The sequence below is a fragment of the Thalassophryne amazonica genome, chromosome 6 (assembly GCF_902500255.1).
Source record: "Thalassophryne amazonica chromosome 6, fThaAma1.1, whole genome shotgun sequence".
In the NCBI taxonomy this organism is placed as follows: Eukaryota; Metazoa; Chordata; class Actinopteri; order Batrachoidiformes; family Batrachoididae; genus Thalassophryne; species Thalassophryne amazonica.
In genome coordinates this window covers 76,660,776-76,679,713 of record NC_047108.1, presented here as the reverse complement: position 1 = coordinate 76,679,713, position 18,938 = coordinate 76,660,776, and the positions used below count along the sequence as shown (strand labels likewise).

At 43.1% G+C, this 18,938-nt stretch overlaps 1 protein-coding gene across 1 annotated transcript in view; it reads right to left on the bottom strand.

Annotated features, from left to right (window-relative positions):
• The window catches only part of cacna2d3a (calcium channel, voltage-dependent, alpha 2/delta subunit 3a), a 629,699-nt gene that overhangs the window by 386,038 nt on the left and 224,723 nt on the right, over positions 1-18,938 (bottom strand). Inside the window, exon 4 of the mRNA XM_034172543.1 lies at positions 4,234-4,293. Coding sequence (XP_034028434.1) covers positions 4,234-4,293 — 60 coding nt within the window. The remainder of the gene's footprint in view (positions 1-4,233; positions 4,294-18,938) is intronic.

Below are 18,938 nucleotides of genomic sequence, written 5' to 3'. Positions count from 1 at the left end.
GCAGGCATCCATTTCAAAATGAGCAAATATTTGCACAAAAACAATGAAGTTTATCGGTTTGAACATTAAATAGAATAGAATAGAATAGAATAGAATAGAATAGAATAGAATAGAATAGAAAGGCTTTATTGTCATTATACACAGCAAACACAGTCTGCATAGTACAACAAGATTAGGGGGGCTGCTCCTTAAAAAGTGCTTAATTGCTCTTTCCTAAGCACCCTCAAGAAGTGTAGTCGCTGCTGGGCCTTCTTGACCAGTGCTGCGGTGTTGATTGACCAGGAGAGGTCAGCAGAGATGTGAACCCCTAGGAACTTGAAGGACTCCACTCGCTCCACGCATTCACCATTGATGTACAGTGGGGCAGGGGCAGTTTTCTTTCGACGGAAGTCCAGGATGAGTTCCTTAGTCTTTGTGATGTTTAGTGCCAAGTTGTTGGCTGCACTCCACTCGACCAGTTTTTGGACCTCATCTCTGTAGGCCGCTTCGTTTCCCCCTGTTATCAGCCCCACCACTGTTGTATCATCAGCAAATTTAATGATGATGTTCTCCGAGTGGGTGGGGGTGCAGTCAGATGTGTAGAGCGAGTAGAGAACTGATGCTGGTCCAGGGTAGGGGGGGAGACAAGCTTTGATGTGTCTTAGAACCAGTTTCTCAAAGCACTTGGTGATGACTGGGGTGAGTGCTACCGGGCGGAAGTCATTGAGGCTGGTTGTGGGTGATTTTTTGGGAACTGGGATGATAGTAGCGGATTTTAAGCAGGCTGGGATGAGGGCATGTTCTCGTGACAGGTTGAAAATGACAGTGAAGACCTGTGCTAGCTGGTCAGCACATGCCTTGAGCACCTTCCCTGGTACTCCATCCGGGCCTGAAGCCTTCCTGGGGTTCACAGCCCGGAGCACTCGTCTCACGTCCTCAGCCGCTAGAGTAAGTGGGGGGGGAACTGGAGGCTGGAATGGGTTGTAGTGGGGGTTGGCGTGTTGTGGTTGAGTGCCGTGCCTGAGACTCAAAGTGGGCATAGAAGCTGTTCAGTTCCTCTGCTAGTGCCAGATCTGAGTTCCCTGGTGTTGCAGCACAGCCTCTGTAATAGGTGATCGACTGCATGCCCTGCCACACCTGTTGGGGGTTGTTAAGCTGGTCCTCTATCCTGCTCTTATGCTCCGCTTTGGCGGTCTTGATGCCTCTCCTCAGGTCAGCATGGGTGGTGTTGTATAGTGCTCTGTCTCCCGATCTGAAGGCTGTGTCCCGGTCCTGGAGGAGCATGCGGACCTGGCTAGTCATCCATGGTTTTTGGTTTGGAAACACCAGAATGTTCTTTTCCACAGTAACCATTTCAATGCAGTACTTGATGTAGGACAGTACTGTGTCTGTGAATGTAGCCAAGTCTTCATGGTAAAAGGCTTCCCACTGTGCCTGGTCAAAGCAGTCCTGCAGATGGGTGAGGGCAGCATCAGGCCAGGTGTTAATGGTCAGCCGTTTAGGCTTTGTTTGTCGGTTGAGGGGGGTGTAAGCGGGGGTGAGAAACAGGGAGAGGTGATCTGACTGGCCCAGGTGGGGGAGGGGTATGGCTCTGTATGCTCTCTTGATGTTGGTATAACATGGTCCAGAGTGTTTTCCCCTCTTGTAGGGCATTTCACGTGTTGGTGAAATTTTGGTAAAACAGTTTTAAGATTTGCCTTATTAAAGTCACCCGCAATGATGTGAACGCCGTTTGGATAGGCATTCTGTTGTTTGTTTATGGCGTTTAGCAGCAGGGAGAGAGCTATGTTTACATTAGCATCCGGTGGTATGTAGACTGCCGTAATGAGCACAGCAGCTAGCTCTCTAGGCAGGTAGAATGGTCTGCATCTTACTGACATAAACTCTAAGTCAGGAGAACAGTGTCTGACCAGAACAGTACTATTATTGCACCAACCTTCATGTATGTAGATGCAGAGGCCCCCACCTCTGTTTTTCCCTGAGTCGCTGTTCCTGTCCCATCTGTGTAGCGTGCGGCCTGCTAGCTGCGCCGAAGCATCGGGGATTTGTGCATGTAGCCATGTCTCTGTGATTATAAGTGCGCAGCACTCCTGAATGTAGCGATTCCCAGCTAGCTGTAGTTCCAAATCGTCCATTTTGTGTACCAAGGATCTGGCATTTGAGAGATAAAGGCTTGGCAGCGGTGGTTTGAGTGGCTGTTTCCTTAGTTTATGCAGCAGTCCAGCCCTGCAGCCCCATTTTTGCTTTCTCTCGCGACGCCGCCTGCGTCGCTTGTCGGCCCCGATAACAATCCACGGAGATCCCGCTGGTCTCGCTATCTCGTCTGGGATGTTGTGAGTTCGCTGAAAGTCGCTGCGGATGGTAGTTTTCTGTTGAAAACCGATGTTTATTAAGTCCACCCGGTCGTACTGTTTGTAAAAGTCCGTAAGCGACGTACAAGATTCCAAAACAACACACAAAAGACACAAAAAGGTGCACAAATAGGGAGAGCTGTAAGCCGCTGCGTCTGCGCGCGCCGCCATCTCGGAAAGAAGCGTTCGAAAGAAGTTTTCATCTTGTCAAATATCTTGTCTTTGTGGTGTATTCAATTGAATATAGGTTGAAGAGGATTTGCAAATCATTGTATTCTGTTTTTATTCACATTTTACACAACATCCCAACTTCATTGGAATTGGTGTTGTATGAGTATAGAGGCTCATATTATCTAACAGCAGTTTTGCTGGGTGGTCATGTCTGTCGAATGCCTCAGGATCACCTGCCCCAAAAATTACTCTTTGGTGAACTCACCATCGGTCGCTGCAGTGTTGGAGGTCAGAAGAAGTGCTTCAAAGATCATCTCAAGTATGTCTCCCTCTAACCTGAAGCAACTCACCATTAACCAGGCGAGTGAAGCTCACCATGCCACAAGGCTGTGCAGACCTTTGAGGCCAACTGCACTCAACATCAAGAAGAACAAGGCTGTCTCCACCATAAGTGGATGGACTGCAGGCCTCTCCTTTCCGGGAAGGGTATTCCATCCCTGACCTGTGAGACACGCTGTGTTTCCAATTTTGGGCTCTAAAACCATCAAACACCAAAGACACCCCCCACCCCCTTTAGCTTTCTGAATTTTCCAGATAAAAGATGTCATTGTCAAAATTGATGAACATTCACAAGCAAGGAAGCAAATATTCAACAGACTGATTTAGAATAAGCCAAAAGTGGCACTGCTTACCTTCAAGTGCACATGTCATGAAAAACCAGCAACATTCATCAGGTTTTTGCTACTGTACTACAGCACACTGACACTAGCTGTGCTCTCCTTTTGTTTACCACCGGGGCAACGCTACTTATAGTATCAGAAAATGCAGCATAGAACAAGCCCAGAAGAAGAAGTAAGCATAGCATAACTTTCCCATTCTCAGACTCAGACTCACTTTTATTGTCACTCGACCCTTACAGGCAGAACAAAATGCAGTTTCTCCAGGTCTTGGTGTAGTTAACTGGGACATTTTTTTTAACCTAACCTATTGTATAAACTTTTGCAATATAACTTTTGCAACATATAATATGTGCACCCCTGTGGCCATAGAATATATATACAAGGCACAGTGTCGGCAGCAGCAAGTGTTAGAGCATTAAGAAGGTGACAATGTACAATGTTTAGTGCAATGTTCACAGTTTGGTGGTGGATGTTGAACTGTTCAACAGTCTGACAGCATTCGGGTAGAAGCTGTTTTTCAGTCTGGACATTCTGATCTGTATGACAATAGGAACAAATGAACAAAACTTAATGTTCAAACAGGTATAGTACATTTATCGTTTATGCCACCTACCACTGTCACACTTTGGCAAATTCCATGTGTGTGTGTGTGGGTGGGGGGGTGCTGTGATCTCGCCATACCAAAGACTTTTTATTCTCAAAAGGATGAAGAATTACTGGACAAACCAAAATTCTCTGGGATAGTGACCTCACAGCAGGACCACTGAAAGCTGTAATGGATGTGACAGTGTCATGGGGTTGCCATTTTTGTGACTATCACAAGAGTTTCACACGGCCTTTCAAGAGTTTGAAGATGTGGAAATAGCAGTAAAACAATGTTAACTCATCCCTTTCATAAAGTTAAAAGTAAATCCACCAACCAGTTTGTAGTATGTTTAGATCAGCTGAGGAATTCTTGTATGGATGTATTCATATCCATTACTTTAAATTTGATTTTCAATTCATATAGGTTAACTGTGAAGAATATGGATCAAGAAGACACAAACACACACCTGTAAGTTTGGATCCTCCTCATGCTGTAGGTGGGCTTCCTCAGCCGCCACCACCAGCCTCTGTAGAAAGACAGCAGCAGGAGAGAGGAAAACAGTTAGCAAAAAATAAGTACCAAGGAAACCTCTACTCAGAAACTAATTTCATAACTGCATTCATCAGGACCGTTATCACGACAGCAACTCTACAACCATCAAAACAGCCCCCTCAGAAACAACATATAGGAGATAAGAGACTTTTCAAAAGAAGCTATTTCCTAAATAGTTGAGCAGTAGAGGTAACGATTGCCTCAGGTTCTTTGGATGCCACGCCAGTAACCCGTATCACCAGTTCATCATGTTCTCTCCATCTCTCTTGCAGATGCTCAAATTCTCTCACCCTTATCATTCTCTTGCTGCTCCCGTCTGCCATGTATGCCTTGAGGGTGTTGGAGGAATCTGTGAGCGTCTAGGTTGCCATTATTTGCTCAATCTCTTTTATAGGGGCTGAACTCTTTTCAAAACATCTTTATTTCAAAACCCAAAAAGCATGATGTCACTGTCTCCAAACGCAACATAATAATGTACAATTTGAAGCTACACACTTCTGTTTCATTATAGAGATGGTTTGCACTAAGAAAGTCAATGATTTATGATTCAAGCCTTTATTTGTCACAGGTCCATATAGTACATGGGTGACACACAAGGGGATGAATAATCAGTGCAGGGCTGGCTGCCACATCCAAGATACTATGTACCCACCCTTAGTTCTGGATGGAAACCATTCCAGGCATAAAACTGGTCCATCCCCGCCTTCCAAAAGTATAGCCAGCACTCTGCTGCAGCCAGGTGATACATAGGCTTCCTCTTGGGCTTTTCCAAGAGGAAGCCAGTACCTGTGGACGGGGCAACCTGAGCACACCATGCGCATGATCTGAAAGGCAATGAAATGTAACACATGCAAGAGACCACAGCGTAAAGTGGATGAACATCCACAACTGCCCTTAGAGGGGATGCCAGTCCATCACAGGTTAATCACTAACCAAGACCTGTACCCACTTACAGCTGGGTATATGTGGATGTTGCAGAGGAAGTACATTCTCCAAGAACGCAGTCCAAAAGTATATCAAATCAAATTTATTTATATAGCGCCAAATCACAACAAACAGTTGCCCCAAGGCACTTTATATTGTATTGCAAAGCCATACAATAATTACGGAAAAACCCCAATGGTCAAAATGACCCCCTGTGAACAAGCACTTGGCGACAGTGGGAAGGAAAAACTCCCTTTTAACAGGAAGAAACATCCAGCAGAACCAGGCTCAGGGAGGGGCAGTCTTCTGCTGGGACTGGGTGGGGCTGAGGGATAGAACCAGGAAAAAGACATGCTGTGGAGGGGAGCAGAGCTTAATCACTAATGATTAAATGCAGAGTGGTGCATACAGAGCAAAAAGAGAAAGAAACACTCAGTGCATCATGGGAACCCCCCAGCAGTCTAAGTCTATAGCAGCATAACTAAGGGATGGTTCAGGGTCACCTGATCCAGCCCTAACTATAAGCTTTAGCAAAAAGAAAAGTTTGAAGCCTAATCTTAAAAGTAGAGAGGGTGTCTGTCTCCCTGATCCGAATTGGGAGCTGGTTCCAGAGGAGAGGAGCCTGAAAACTGAAGGCTCTGCCTCCCATTCTACTCTTACAAACCCTGGGAACTACAAGTAAGCCTGCAGTCTGAGAGCGAAGCGCTCTATTGGGGTGATATTGTACTAAGAGGTCCCTAAGATAAGATGGGACCTGATTATTCAAAACCTTATAAGTAAGAAGAAGAATTTTAAATTCTATTCTAGAATTAACAGGAAGCCAATGAAGAGAGGCCAATATGGGTGAGATATGCTCTCTCCTTCTAGTCTCTGTCAATAGAATAGCTGTAGCATTTTGAATTAACTGAAGGCTTTTCAGGGAACTTTTAGGACAACCTGATAATAATGAATTACAATAGTCCAGCCTAGAAGAAATAAATGCATGAATTAGTTTTTCAGCATCACTCTGAGACAAGACCTTTCTAATTTTAGAAATATTGCGCAAATGCAAAAAAGCAGTCCTACATATTTGTTTAATATGCGCATTGAATGACATATCCTGATCAAAAATGACTCCAAGATTTCTCACAGTATTACTAGAGGTCAGGGTAATGCCATCCAGAGTAAGGATCTGGTTAGACACCATGTTTCTAAGATTTGTGGGGCCAAGTACAATAACTTCAGTTTTATCTGAGTTTAAAAGCAGGAAATTAGAGGTCATCCATGTCTTTATGTCTAAGACAATCCTGCAGTTTAGCTAATTGGTGTGTGTCCTCTGGCTTCATGGATAGATAAAGCTGGGTATCATCTGTGTAACAATGAAAATTTAAGCAATGCTGTCTAATAATACTGCCTAAGGGAAACATGTATAAAGTGAATAAAATTGGTCCTAGCACAGAACCTTGTGGAACTCCATAATTAACCTTAGTCTGTGAAGAAGATTCCCCATTTACATGAACAAATTGTAATCTATTAGATAAATATGATTCAGACCACCGCAGCGCAGTGCCTTTAATACCTATGGCATGCTCTAATCTCTGTAATAAAATTTTATGGTCAACAGTATCAAAAGCAGCACTGAGGTCTAACAGAACAAGCACAGAGATGAGTCCACTGTCTGAGGCCATAAGAAGATCATTTGTAACCTTCACTAATGCTGTTTCTGTACTATGATGAATTCTAAACCCTGACTGAAACTCTTCAAATAGACCATTCTTCTGCAGATGATCAGTTAGCTGTTTTACAACCAGGGTCGGACTGGGAACAAATTTCGGCCCTGGCATTTTTCCGCTGGACCAGCCCACTATTGGCACGACGAATCCACCCCCAAACACGCACACCCACCCGTCCATACCGAACCCCCAATGAACAAATACTATACACCTAAACACCATGAACACACACCTAAACACACACTTTCACTGTCATTTCACCTTGATCATAGTACAAAACACGGACCCGGCGCCACGAGGGGGCGTCCTGATAACATTAAAGGCAATTACATATTTTGACGAAATTACAAGTTTAAATGACTATATATATATACATATATATATATATATATATATATATATATATATAAAACATCATGAGGTTTATGTCACAGAAATCCTACTTTACAATCACACTGCAGTCATTGTTAAATTATTTCCTTTTGCATTTATAATAAACACTTGTATTTATTTAGTGTTTGTTTTTCTGGTTGAAATAAGATATAAATAATCTACCAGACTTCAAAAAATATACACGTTTCCATGCTTTTTTATTTGTCTAAAAATAAATGTCTGAGTTTCCTTATGTTAAACAAGACATGATCTAATCTGAAATAACAGGTGGTTTTTAATACAGATGAAAGGTTTCTAAAGAACCATTTATTGATTTATTTATCTATTTTAATTACAAGTGTTCTGAACTTTTTTAACAGTAATCAGAAATTTTGAGGTAACAAAAAAACATTTCCAATGATTTTCTTCAGAAACTGCTCTATAAATGAGCAGTCCTGTCACACGTTAATGTTTTGTACAGATAAGTGGTTTCTGCACCAATCGGATTGGTCCAATCCATTTTGTAGAGATCAGTGGTTTCTGCCACGAGTCTTCTGTGTTTTGGCCCGATGCGTCGTTCCTATTGGACAATGCCAAGATACATCACAGATAGCTAAGATAGCTGGGTCAAGTGATGGCTTTTTAAGTAATGGTTTAATTACTGCCACCTTAAAAGCCTGTGGTACATAGCCAACTAATAAAGATAGATTGATCATATTTAAGATCGAAGCATTAATTAATGGTAGGGCTTCCTTGAGCAGCCTGGTAGGAATGGGGTCTAAGAGACATGTTGATGGTTTGGAGGAAGTAACTAATGAAAATAACTCAGACAGAACAATGTGAGAGAAAGAGTCTAACCAAATACTGGCATCAATGAAAGCAGCCAAAGAGAACGATATGTATTTGGGATGGTTATGAGTAATTTTTTCTCTAATAGTTAAAATTTTATTAGCAAAGAAAGTCATGAAGTCATTACTAGTTAAAGTTAAAGGAATACTCAGCTCAATAGAGCTCTGACTCTGTCAGCCTGGCTACAGTGCTGAAAAGAAACCTGGGGTTGTTCTTATTTTCTTCAATTAGTGATGAGTAGTAAGATGTCCTAGCTTTACGGAGGGCTTTTTTTATAGAGCAACAGACTCTTTTTCCAGGCTAAGTGAAGATCTTCTAAATTAGTGAGACGCCATTTCCTCTCCAACTTACAGGTTATCTGCTTTAAGCTGCGAGTTTGAGTTATACCACGGAGTCAGGCACTTCTGATTTAAGGCTCTCCTTTTCAGAGGAGCTACAGCATCCAAAGTTGTCTTCAATGAGGATATAAAACTATTGATGAGATAATCTATCTCACTCACAGAGTTTAGGTAGCTACTCTGCCCTGTGTTGGTATATGGCATTTGAGAACATAAAGAAGGAATCATATCCTTAAACCTAGTTACAGCGCTTTCTGAATGACTTCTACTGTAATGAAACTTATTCCCCACTGCTGGGTAGTCCATCAGAGTAAATTTAAATGTTATTAAGAAATGATCAGACAGAAGGGGGTTTTCAGGGAATACTGTTAAGTCTTCAATTTCCATACCATAAGTCAGAACAAGATCTAAGGTATGATTAAAGTGGTGGGTGGACTCATTTACATTTTGAGCAAAGCCAATCGAGTCTAACAATGGCAGTTAGTGTGACTCGGGGGTGTTGACTTATTTAAACTAACATATTCATCCTGCTGTAACCAGGTTTCTGTAAGGCAGAATAAATCAATATGTTGATCAATTATTATATCATTTACTAACAGGGACTTAGAAGAGAGATCTAATGTTTAACAGACCACGTTTAACTGTTTTAGTCTGTGGTGAAGTTGAAGGCGCTATATTATTTTTTCTTTTTGAATTTTTATGCTTAAATAGATTTTTGCTGGTTATTGGTGGTCTGGGAGCAGGCACCGTCTCTACGGGGATGGGGTAATGAGGGGATGGCAGGGGGAGAGAAGCTGCAGAGAGGTGTGTAAGACTACAACTATCGTGGTTATTGACAAAGCTGTAACATTATTATTTTCATGATATCTCTTACATTAAAATTCAAAGTGCTGACAAAAAAAATGCATAAAAGAAAAGAAAATGTATTTCTATATTTTGTTTTACATACGCAATTTGCAAGTTTTTAATATATATATTAAAAACTTGCCACTGGCATCACCATTGTCATTATGAAGTTCTTGTCACAAGTTTGTAAACACGTGATAAAATTCTTTCAATAATTTAAAATTTTCCTTTAAGCTTCAGTCCCACCAAATAATAAAGCCATGAATAATGAGCTACGTTTGGATTTGCCAGAAATTTCAGTGATTATTTAAATGATCCACGTATAAATCTATCACATATCCGCTATGAAGACGCCTCTATGTGTCTCTAAGTACCTCACATGTGCCAGGTATCAGCCTCTAATCAGCCACGACTGACCTGTTTGAGCCCCGTCCAGCATCAAATGGCTCATGCTGCCGCATGTGATCCACGTCAAGCCACATATGACCCATGTAGCGCCATGTAACGTGGCGTTGTTGCACGTTTATGCATGGGTTTGGTCCAACCCTCCATCCCTCGTCGACATCATTGCATGGCCATAGAGTTACGTAGTTATAGAAGCATCAATCAGGCTTTAGGATTTTAAGGTACCACACCGCAGCGGGCTTAGAAAAATGACCGACTCGACCAAATGTAATATTTTTAATGCACATAAGGCCCAGCGCTTATTTAGGGCAGGTGTTTATTTTTTTCAGATGACGTTTTGATCCAGTGTCACAGACCGAATGGTCCACTCCTAAAACTCGGTCTGCCTTTTGCATCTGCGTATGCGTCATTTCGGACCACAGCAGCATGTCTGAGACGGAGTCTCTTCACCCAAACCAATCAACTGGATCAATGGCATTATTAGCCATCAGGTGATGAAGGTAAAACCTCTTAAATCATTCTAAAGTGAGTTTTAAGCAGAAACAAGACCATTTTAAGCAGAAACAAGGCAAAATTCCATGACGCTTTGAAATGTCCGACAGGCTGTGAACGAATCAGCTAGCAGCTTGTTTAGCCGCGGCGCTCTGATCGCTTCCGCTGCCTTTTATGATGAAATAATGCTGAATTTATGTGGAAATGATTGTTGTACAAAAGCTTCAGATATCTGCTGCTGAGATAGATGGTGACTGGTGTGCAGTCACCAGTGTGTGCAGTGTATGAAATGAAAATTGTGAAATCTGAGGAAAATTTGCGGGTGGTTCAGCACCCCAGGAGCCGGGGTCTAGGGCCCTGTGGGACCCCAGAAATAAATTATACTTTTCAGCGTCTCCTGGAAGAACAAATCTCAAAATTAGTGGATATTTAAATGATCCTATATTCAACCTTTTATTTGACCTGTCAATGATGATGTTGAAATAACAGAATATGACGTGTAAGTAGGACCTGGAATGATTTTCCTTTTAATTGTAAACCAAATTATGCATTAACTCAGAACAATTAAACTACATGAAATTTATGAAAACTTCAAAAACCACAGCTAAAGCTTGTAGAATATTTGTAAAATCATGGTAAAATATTAATAACATACCTTATAGTAAAAAGTCAGTTATATTCTTGTGTAACTTCATGCAGCCTAAATCCATTCAAAGCCACAATGTCTTTTTTACAAGGAAAGAAAGTGTTATGTGTCGACGCGGGTTGAGGAGCGGACCTGCGTCAGACAGAACCCAGCGCTACAAATAACCAGAAAAGCGGTTCCAAAAACAATATATTTATTACACCCACTGTGCATAAAAGGTGTAAAAACAAAAACAGCGTCCCTCTGGTGGAGTGACTGTTGGCACGCTCTCCAGCGCCCGCAAGGATCAAAGCCCGGCGCTCCTGGACCCACTACCACCGCCAAACACCCCCCAGGTGGACACGACAAACCGACTCTCTGTGAAGCAAAGAAGAGGTGAGGTAAGTCAGCAGTTACAACAATATCTTTCAAAAGACACACGCTATCAGCAACACATTCAGGTCTGTATCTTTTTTAACTTATGCAAATGAGCAGCTTCTCACAACAGGTGGAGGATCACTTATCTGCACGCCACAGCAGTGAGAAGCAAGCTGCACGATTCTCATCACAATTCAAGTATACTGTGTAACAAAACACCAAGTTACTATCAACAATTAGTCAAACACTTAATCACCTTTGATGTGTGCTGACAGCATGTGTCCTCACCCTTCCTTGCTTCACGGGCTCGATGTGTCAAACCCAGGCGCGGTCCTCAGCGTCTCACAAACGAACATCACAAGGTCGAGTTCCCGGCAGTTCTGCTTCAATCACACATGCCTTAAATGCAGAACGCCATCCAATTATCTGCTTCAGCTGAAAGTCTTTAAGGTTGCATGTGAGCACCAGTCACAGGTGCTACACATGATGTTGATGAGGGTGAGGATTCTTCAGCCAGCACCTTCTCCACAGACAAATCAGTTCTCATGCCACCTGAAGAGCAAAGAAAAGAAAAGAACATCAAAACATCCAGCCACATCCCCCAACACACAACAGTACCCCCCCATCAACGGGAAGCCTCCCGGCGACCGAACAGACCAGGCCAGAGAACAGCACCTCCCTCCGGGGTCCACGTCAGGAAGCAGACAGCACCACGCTCCTAAGGTCCACCACAGACAGCAGGACAGGCACCGCAGCTGGAAGGCCGGCTGGAATCAACAAAGCCCCAAAACATTCCCCAGTACAATTCAACACACAGAAAAAAAAACATAAAACCCACCCAAAACCTCCCCAGGGGACCGTCCCATCAAACCCCGGGAAGAAAAGAAAAACTCCCAAACGCAAAAACCCAACACAGCCCCACAAACACAATACAAACGTAAATGCATAAAAGAAAATAACAAACAACCCCCCCCAGAATGACCTGCAGAGCCCAACCCCCCCCCCCAGAAGGCCTTCATCGCCAGTTCCAGGAGGAACAGCCAGAACCATAACCCCACAAAGGTCCCCAGGTGTACATGGAGCAAACGGCACCCCCCAGAGGACCATACCATCAACCCCAGGAGGTACCCTCCCCACAACCCCGGAACCCCAGACCCGGTCACACTTGGCTAGTTGGCCCCAAGCCAATTCCCCCCCAGAGGACCGTCCCATCAACCCTGGAGGTGGAACCCGGAAGGAAACAGAACAAAATCAAAAATCAACCCCCGGAGGACTACCAAAAACAACCCCGGGGGGATATAAAACGACCATAAACCCTGTTACCCTCCCCGGCACCCCGAAAGACCCCAGGTCCCTCCCAGAGCCCTTCGGCGGCTCAATTTTGGCGAACGGCTCAAAATATTAAGCCGGAGAAGGGAACAGGAAAAAACTAACCCAGCTCCAACCCCAAGGCACAGCAGAGAACCGGAAATACGTCCGGTGCCCCAACTCGACCATACCGCAGCCTCTCGGGAGGGGTGGAACTACCGAAATGGCGAACGGCAACAGATCGGCCCACCCCTCCGACTGAGGTAAGTCTCCGCTGCACCACACCCCGGCAACACCAATGACGAACGGTACAAAGGCTCACCGAGGCTGGAGTGGAACCGGGCCCTAACCAAACCAAGAAAAACACCTCTAACACCCCCCCCCCCCCCCCCCCCCCCCGGTGCAGAGGTCTTCTGAGAATGCTCAGCGTGACCAACCTGCACCACCCCACAACCCACAAGACAAACGGTCTTGGGGCAAGTGAGGTTGGGGTTAGGGATGTAGAGAAATAAAAAACAACAAAATAAAACGACCCAACAACCCAAACAGAAAATACCTAAAAACACAAAAAATTGACAATTAAGTGAGCCCAGGCGGACTTCTAACCGCCTAACAATCACTCCACCAGATACGCCTCTGACTCCCCATACAATTATAACCCCTATTTAAAGAAAACAAAACATTTACCCGTGCTAGATTTTTTTATTTTTTTATGTGTGTTATTTTGCCTGTCCCAGATACGTCACCATTATTTCTCTTGAGGCTTACGTGTCGGGGCAATACAGGAATCTCTGCTCGTCCGAGCTGCATGGGCTCGTCAACAGGAGGAGCCAGAGGTCCCGTCGGAGGAGCCTCAGTGGGGCGAAGAAGAGGCGGCCCAGATTTATGTCGGGGAAAGCCCCGAGATGAAAAAACCCGCTCTGATGGGCGTCCTCTCTCGCGTCCACGCTCCTTCATCCGATCATCTAGACGAATCACCAACGATATTAGCTCATCTAAATCGTTTGGCTCGTCATGGACTGCCGGCTCGTCTTTTAATGACTCATTTATCCCATCTACAAACATTCCTCGTAAAGCTGCGGCACTCCAACCTGACTGAGCAGAAACCAGAGAACATTGCATCACCGCACAAGGCTCCGGACGACAAACAATCGGTTCGGACGCCGAATCTCTGGGTGACGGAGTTATCTGCACTAGTATCGATGATGCCGCAGCTGGAGCAGCAGGAAGCGGAACGGCTTGCGCTGCAAGCTCCGTAACACGGGCGTCTGTTTGTTTAATTTGGTTTGCGAGATGCTGTAATTGCTCCCATATTTTCTCCAAGTGTTCTTGAACTTTTTCGGCAAAAGGAACCGCCTCTGCCGCTGGGTCCATTATGGAATGGCCGGGAACTACTGTTATGTGTCGACGCGGGTTGAGGAGCGGACCTGCGTCAGACGGAACCCAGCGCTACAAATAACCAGAAAAGCGGTTCCAAAAACAATATATTTATTACACCCACTGTGCATAAAAGGTGTAAAAACAAAAACAGCGTCCCTCTGGTGGAGTGACTGTTGGCACGCTCTCCAGCGCCCGCAAGGATCAAAGCCCGGCGCTCCTGGACTCACTACCACCGCCAAACACCCCCCAGGTGGACACGACAAACCGACTCTCTGTGAAGCAAAGAAGAGGTGAGGTAAGTCAGCAGTTACAACAATATCTTTCAAAAGACACACGCTATCAGCAACACATTCAGGTCTGTATCTTTTTTAACTTTATGCAAATGAGCAGCTTCTCACAACAGGTGGAGGATCACTTATCCGCACGCCACAGCAGTGAGAAGCAAGCTGCACGATTCTCATCACAATTCAAGTATACTGTGTAACAAAACACCAAGTTACTATCAACAATTAGTCAAACACTTAATCACCTTTGATGTGTGCTGACAGCATGTGTCCTCACCCATTTCTTTTGCATCTCTCGCTGATGTTGTAAAACACATAAAATCTACAAGTTGTCCTTTTGATGTTGTTCCAGCTAAGGTGCTGAAGGAGGCTTTTAATACTGTTGGGGCGGGTCTCCTAACTTTTATCAATGCTTGTCTTAGATCAGGGTCTGTTCCAGCTGCTTTTAAACATGCTGTGGTTCGACCTCTTCTTAAAAAACCTCACCTGGACTCATCAGTTTTATCCAATTTTAGACCTGTCTCTCATCTGCCATTTCTATCTAAGGTTTTAGAAAAGGTTGTCTTTTTACAGTTACAATCATTTTTAGAAGACAATCTCATCCTTGAAAAATTCCAGTCTGGGTTTAGATCGCGACACAGCACTGAGTCAGCACTTTTAAAAGTTCATAATGATATTACTTTGTCGGTGGATGCAGGGAATCCTGCTGTGCTGGTTCTGTTGGACCTCACAGCAGCCTTTGATACTGTGGATCACACAGTACTTGTTTCCCGGTTGGAACATTTTATTGGCATTCATGGTATTGCACTTGAGTGGTTTAGATCATATTTGGCTGAAAGGAGCTTTTCTGTCATGATTGGGGACCTTTCCTCATCAACTGCTCCTCTGTGCTGTGGAGTGCCGCAGGGATCTGTCCTTGGGCCGATTCTATTTTCTTTGTACATTCTGCCATTGGGGTCAATTATAACCCAGCACAATTTGTCCTTTCATTGTTATGCAGATGATCTGCAAATCTATCTGCCTGTGAGGACTAATGGGAGTGATGCTTTGTCATCATTATTTAATTGTATTCGTGATGTGAAGCAGTGGCTGTCCCGAAACTTCCTTTACCTGAATGATGGTAAAACTGAGATCATGGTGTTTGAGCGCACTGGCATACCAAATGTGGTAACACCAAATTTTGGTGCTTTGGCTAACTATGTAAAACCAGCTGTCAAGAATTTGGGAGTGATATTTGACAGCTGTTTGAGGTTCGATCAACAGATAAATTCTGTTGTCAAAGCTAGTTTTTTCCAACTTCGCCTCTTGGCTAAAATAAAGCACTTCCTCAGTAGACGTGATCTTGAGACGGCCATTCATGCTTTCATCAGCTCCAGACTTGATTATTGTAATGCACTTTATGCGGGCATTAATCAGTCGTCTCTTGCACGTCTCCAGTTGGTGCAGAATGCTGCTGCTCGCCTTTTGACAAACACTTCTAGACGTGAGCATATTGCGCCCATCCTATACTCACTCCACTGGCTTCCAGTTTGTTTTAGAATTGATTGTAAAATTTTAATGTTTGTTTTTAAAGCTATTTATGGCCTTGCACCTCCCTACTTGTCTGAAATTTTAACTTTGCACACCTACAGTAGGACGTTAAGGGCGTCTGGCCAGCTTTACTTAGATGTTTCAAGGTCAAGATATAAACGCTGGAGTGATCATGCTTTCGCGGTAGCTGGCCCCAGACTGTGGAATGAGCTACCTCTTGAGTTACGTACTATTCCTGACCTAGCACTTTTTAAATCTAAGTTAAAGACTTATTTATTTAAACTGGCTTTTAACACTTAGTGGGGAGGTGACATGTTCTGTTATTTTTATGTTTTTTTTATGTGTTGTTTTAAAATTTTATTTTATATGTGTTTTATTTTGTAAATTTGTGTTTTTAATGTTAAGCACTTTGGACACCAGTCGGTGCTGTAAAGCGCTTTATAAATAAATGTTGATTGATTGATTGATTGATTGATTGATTGATTGCTTGCTTCACGGGCTCGATGTGTCAAACCCAGGCGCGGTCCTCAGCGTCTCACAAACGAACATCACAAGGTCGAGTTCCCGGCAGTTCTGCTTGAATCACACATGCCTTAAATGCAGAACGCCATCCAATTATCTGCTTCAGCTGAAAGTCTTTAAGGTTGCATGTGAGCACCAGTCACAGGTGCTACACATGATGTTGATGAGGGTGAAGGATTCTTCAGCCAGCACCTTCTCCACAGACAAATCAGTTCTCATGCCACCTGAAGAGCAAAGAAAAGAAAAGAACACCAAAACATCCAGCCACAACCCCCAACACACAACAGAAAGTCTAGATTAGTGAAAAAAGTCACAATTTTGTCTAAAATCCTGTTTGAACAGCAGAATGTTTATTTTCCAGGGAGATAAAAATTCTTACCATGTTTCCAACAATTCCACAGATTCTTGTCCTTATAACTTTTTCAAAACGTCTTTCTCGCCATCTTCTCTCTGTGCGATGTCGGTCCGTGACACAGACATGCTGCACAATTCTTCTTTTAAAAACTTGAAAGCTCTAAAAGTTTTGGATGTCCACATGCTAAGTTTAGCTGTGGCATCACACAGGAGCCACACAGCGTTGCCGCAGCAACCAACCAGTCCTGCTTTACGACAACTGTCGTAACAGCTATGCTTTGAGTGGCATTTTTGCTCCGCAAAACTCCACGGCTCTGAGGAAACTGATTTGTATCTGTGACACACAGATCAGTGTCTGCGGACTTATAAAACTTACACGATGTCGTAAAAAAAGAGAATGCATTGCGATAAGTATTTTAAAGACTCAGTGATGTTCACGATTATTGTTGAGTTTGTGTGCCAAATAAATTCATTCATTCATTAAAGAGTACATCACTAACACCCCGCCCCCCCATGATGTAATCCGCAGAATCCCGCAGATCCGCGGAGTTTTCACACCCCTGTATATAACGGATTTTGTCCATTTTACACATATAGCAGATTTCGTTTAAAACAGACAAGATTTACTGGTCCATCTGAATCCTTTATATGTGAGTTTTACATTCATAGTGCTGGAACTCAGTTACTTTTTGGGAGAAATAACTAGGAACTACAACCCCTGGCAAAAATTATGGAATCACCGGCCTCGGAGGATGTTCATTCTGTTGTTTAATTTTGTAGAAAAAAAGCAGATCACAGACATGACACAAAACTAAAGTCATTTCAAATGGCAACTTTCTGGCTTTAAGAAACACTATAAGAAATCAAGAAAAAAAGATTGTGGCAGTCAGTAACGGTTACTTTTTTAGACCAAGCAGAGGAAAAAAATATGGAATCACTCAATTCTGAGGAAAAAATTATGGAATCACCCTATAAATTTTCATCCCCAAAACTAACACCTGCATCAAATCAGATCTGCTCGTTGACATTGACCCTATGCCATGACATTGACCCTATGTGTCTTTTTGCAAGGAATGTTTTCGCAGTTTTTGCTTTATGGCAAGATGCATTATCATCTTGAAAAATGATTTCATCATCCCCAAACATCCTTTCAATTGTCCAAAATATCAACGTAAACTTGTGCATTTATTGATGATGTAATGACAGCCATCTCCCCAGTGCCTTTACCTGACATGCAGCCCCATATCATCAATGACTGTGGAAATTTACATGTTCTCTTCACGCAGTCATCTTTATAAATCTCATTGGAACGGCACCAAACAAAAGTTCCAGCATCATTACCTTGCCCAATGCAGATTCGAGATTCATCACTGAATATGACTTTCATCCAGTCATCCACAGTCCACGATTGCTTTTCCTTAGCCCATTGTAACCTTGTTTTTTTCTGTTTAGGTGTTAATGATGCCTTTCGTTTAGCTTTTCTGTATGTAAATCCCATTTCCTTTAGGCGGTTTCTTACAGTTCGGTCACAGACGTTGACTCCAGTTTCCTCCCATTCGTTCCTCATTTGTTTTGTTGTGCATTTTCGATTTTTGAGACATATTGCTTTAAGTTTTCTGTCTTGACACTTTGATGTCTTCCTTGGTCTACCAGTATGTTTGCCTTTAACAACCTTCCCATGTTGTTTGTATTTGGTCCAGAGTTTAGACACAGCTGACTGTGAACAACCAACATCTTTTGCAACATTGCGTGATGATTTACCCTCTTTTAAGAGTTTGATAATCTTTTCCTTTGTTTCAACTGACATCTCTCGTGTTGGAGCCATGATTCATGTCAGTCCACTTGGTGCAACAGCTCTCCAAGGTGTGATCACTCCTTTTTAGATGCAGACTAACGAGCAGATCTGATTTGATGCAGGTGTTAGTTTTGGGGATGACAATTTACAGGGTGATTCCATAATTTATTCCTCAGAATTGAGTGAGTCCATATTTTTTTCCCTCTGCTTGGTCTAAAAAAATAACCATTACTGACTGCCACAATTATTTTTCCTGATTTCTTATAGTGTTTCTTAAAGCCAGAAAGTTGCCATTTGAAATGACTTTAGTTTTGTGTCATGTCTGTCATCTGCTTTTTTTCTACAAAATTAAAAAACTGAATGAACATCCTCCGAGGCTGGTGATTCCATAATTTTTGCCAGGGGTTGTATAACTAATTACTTGAAGTAAGTTGCCCAACACTGCTAACCCTGATCACTCATCTTTCATCCTGAGCTATGATCCCTATCATTCATCTTTGAACTT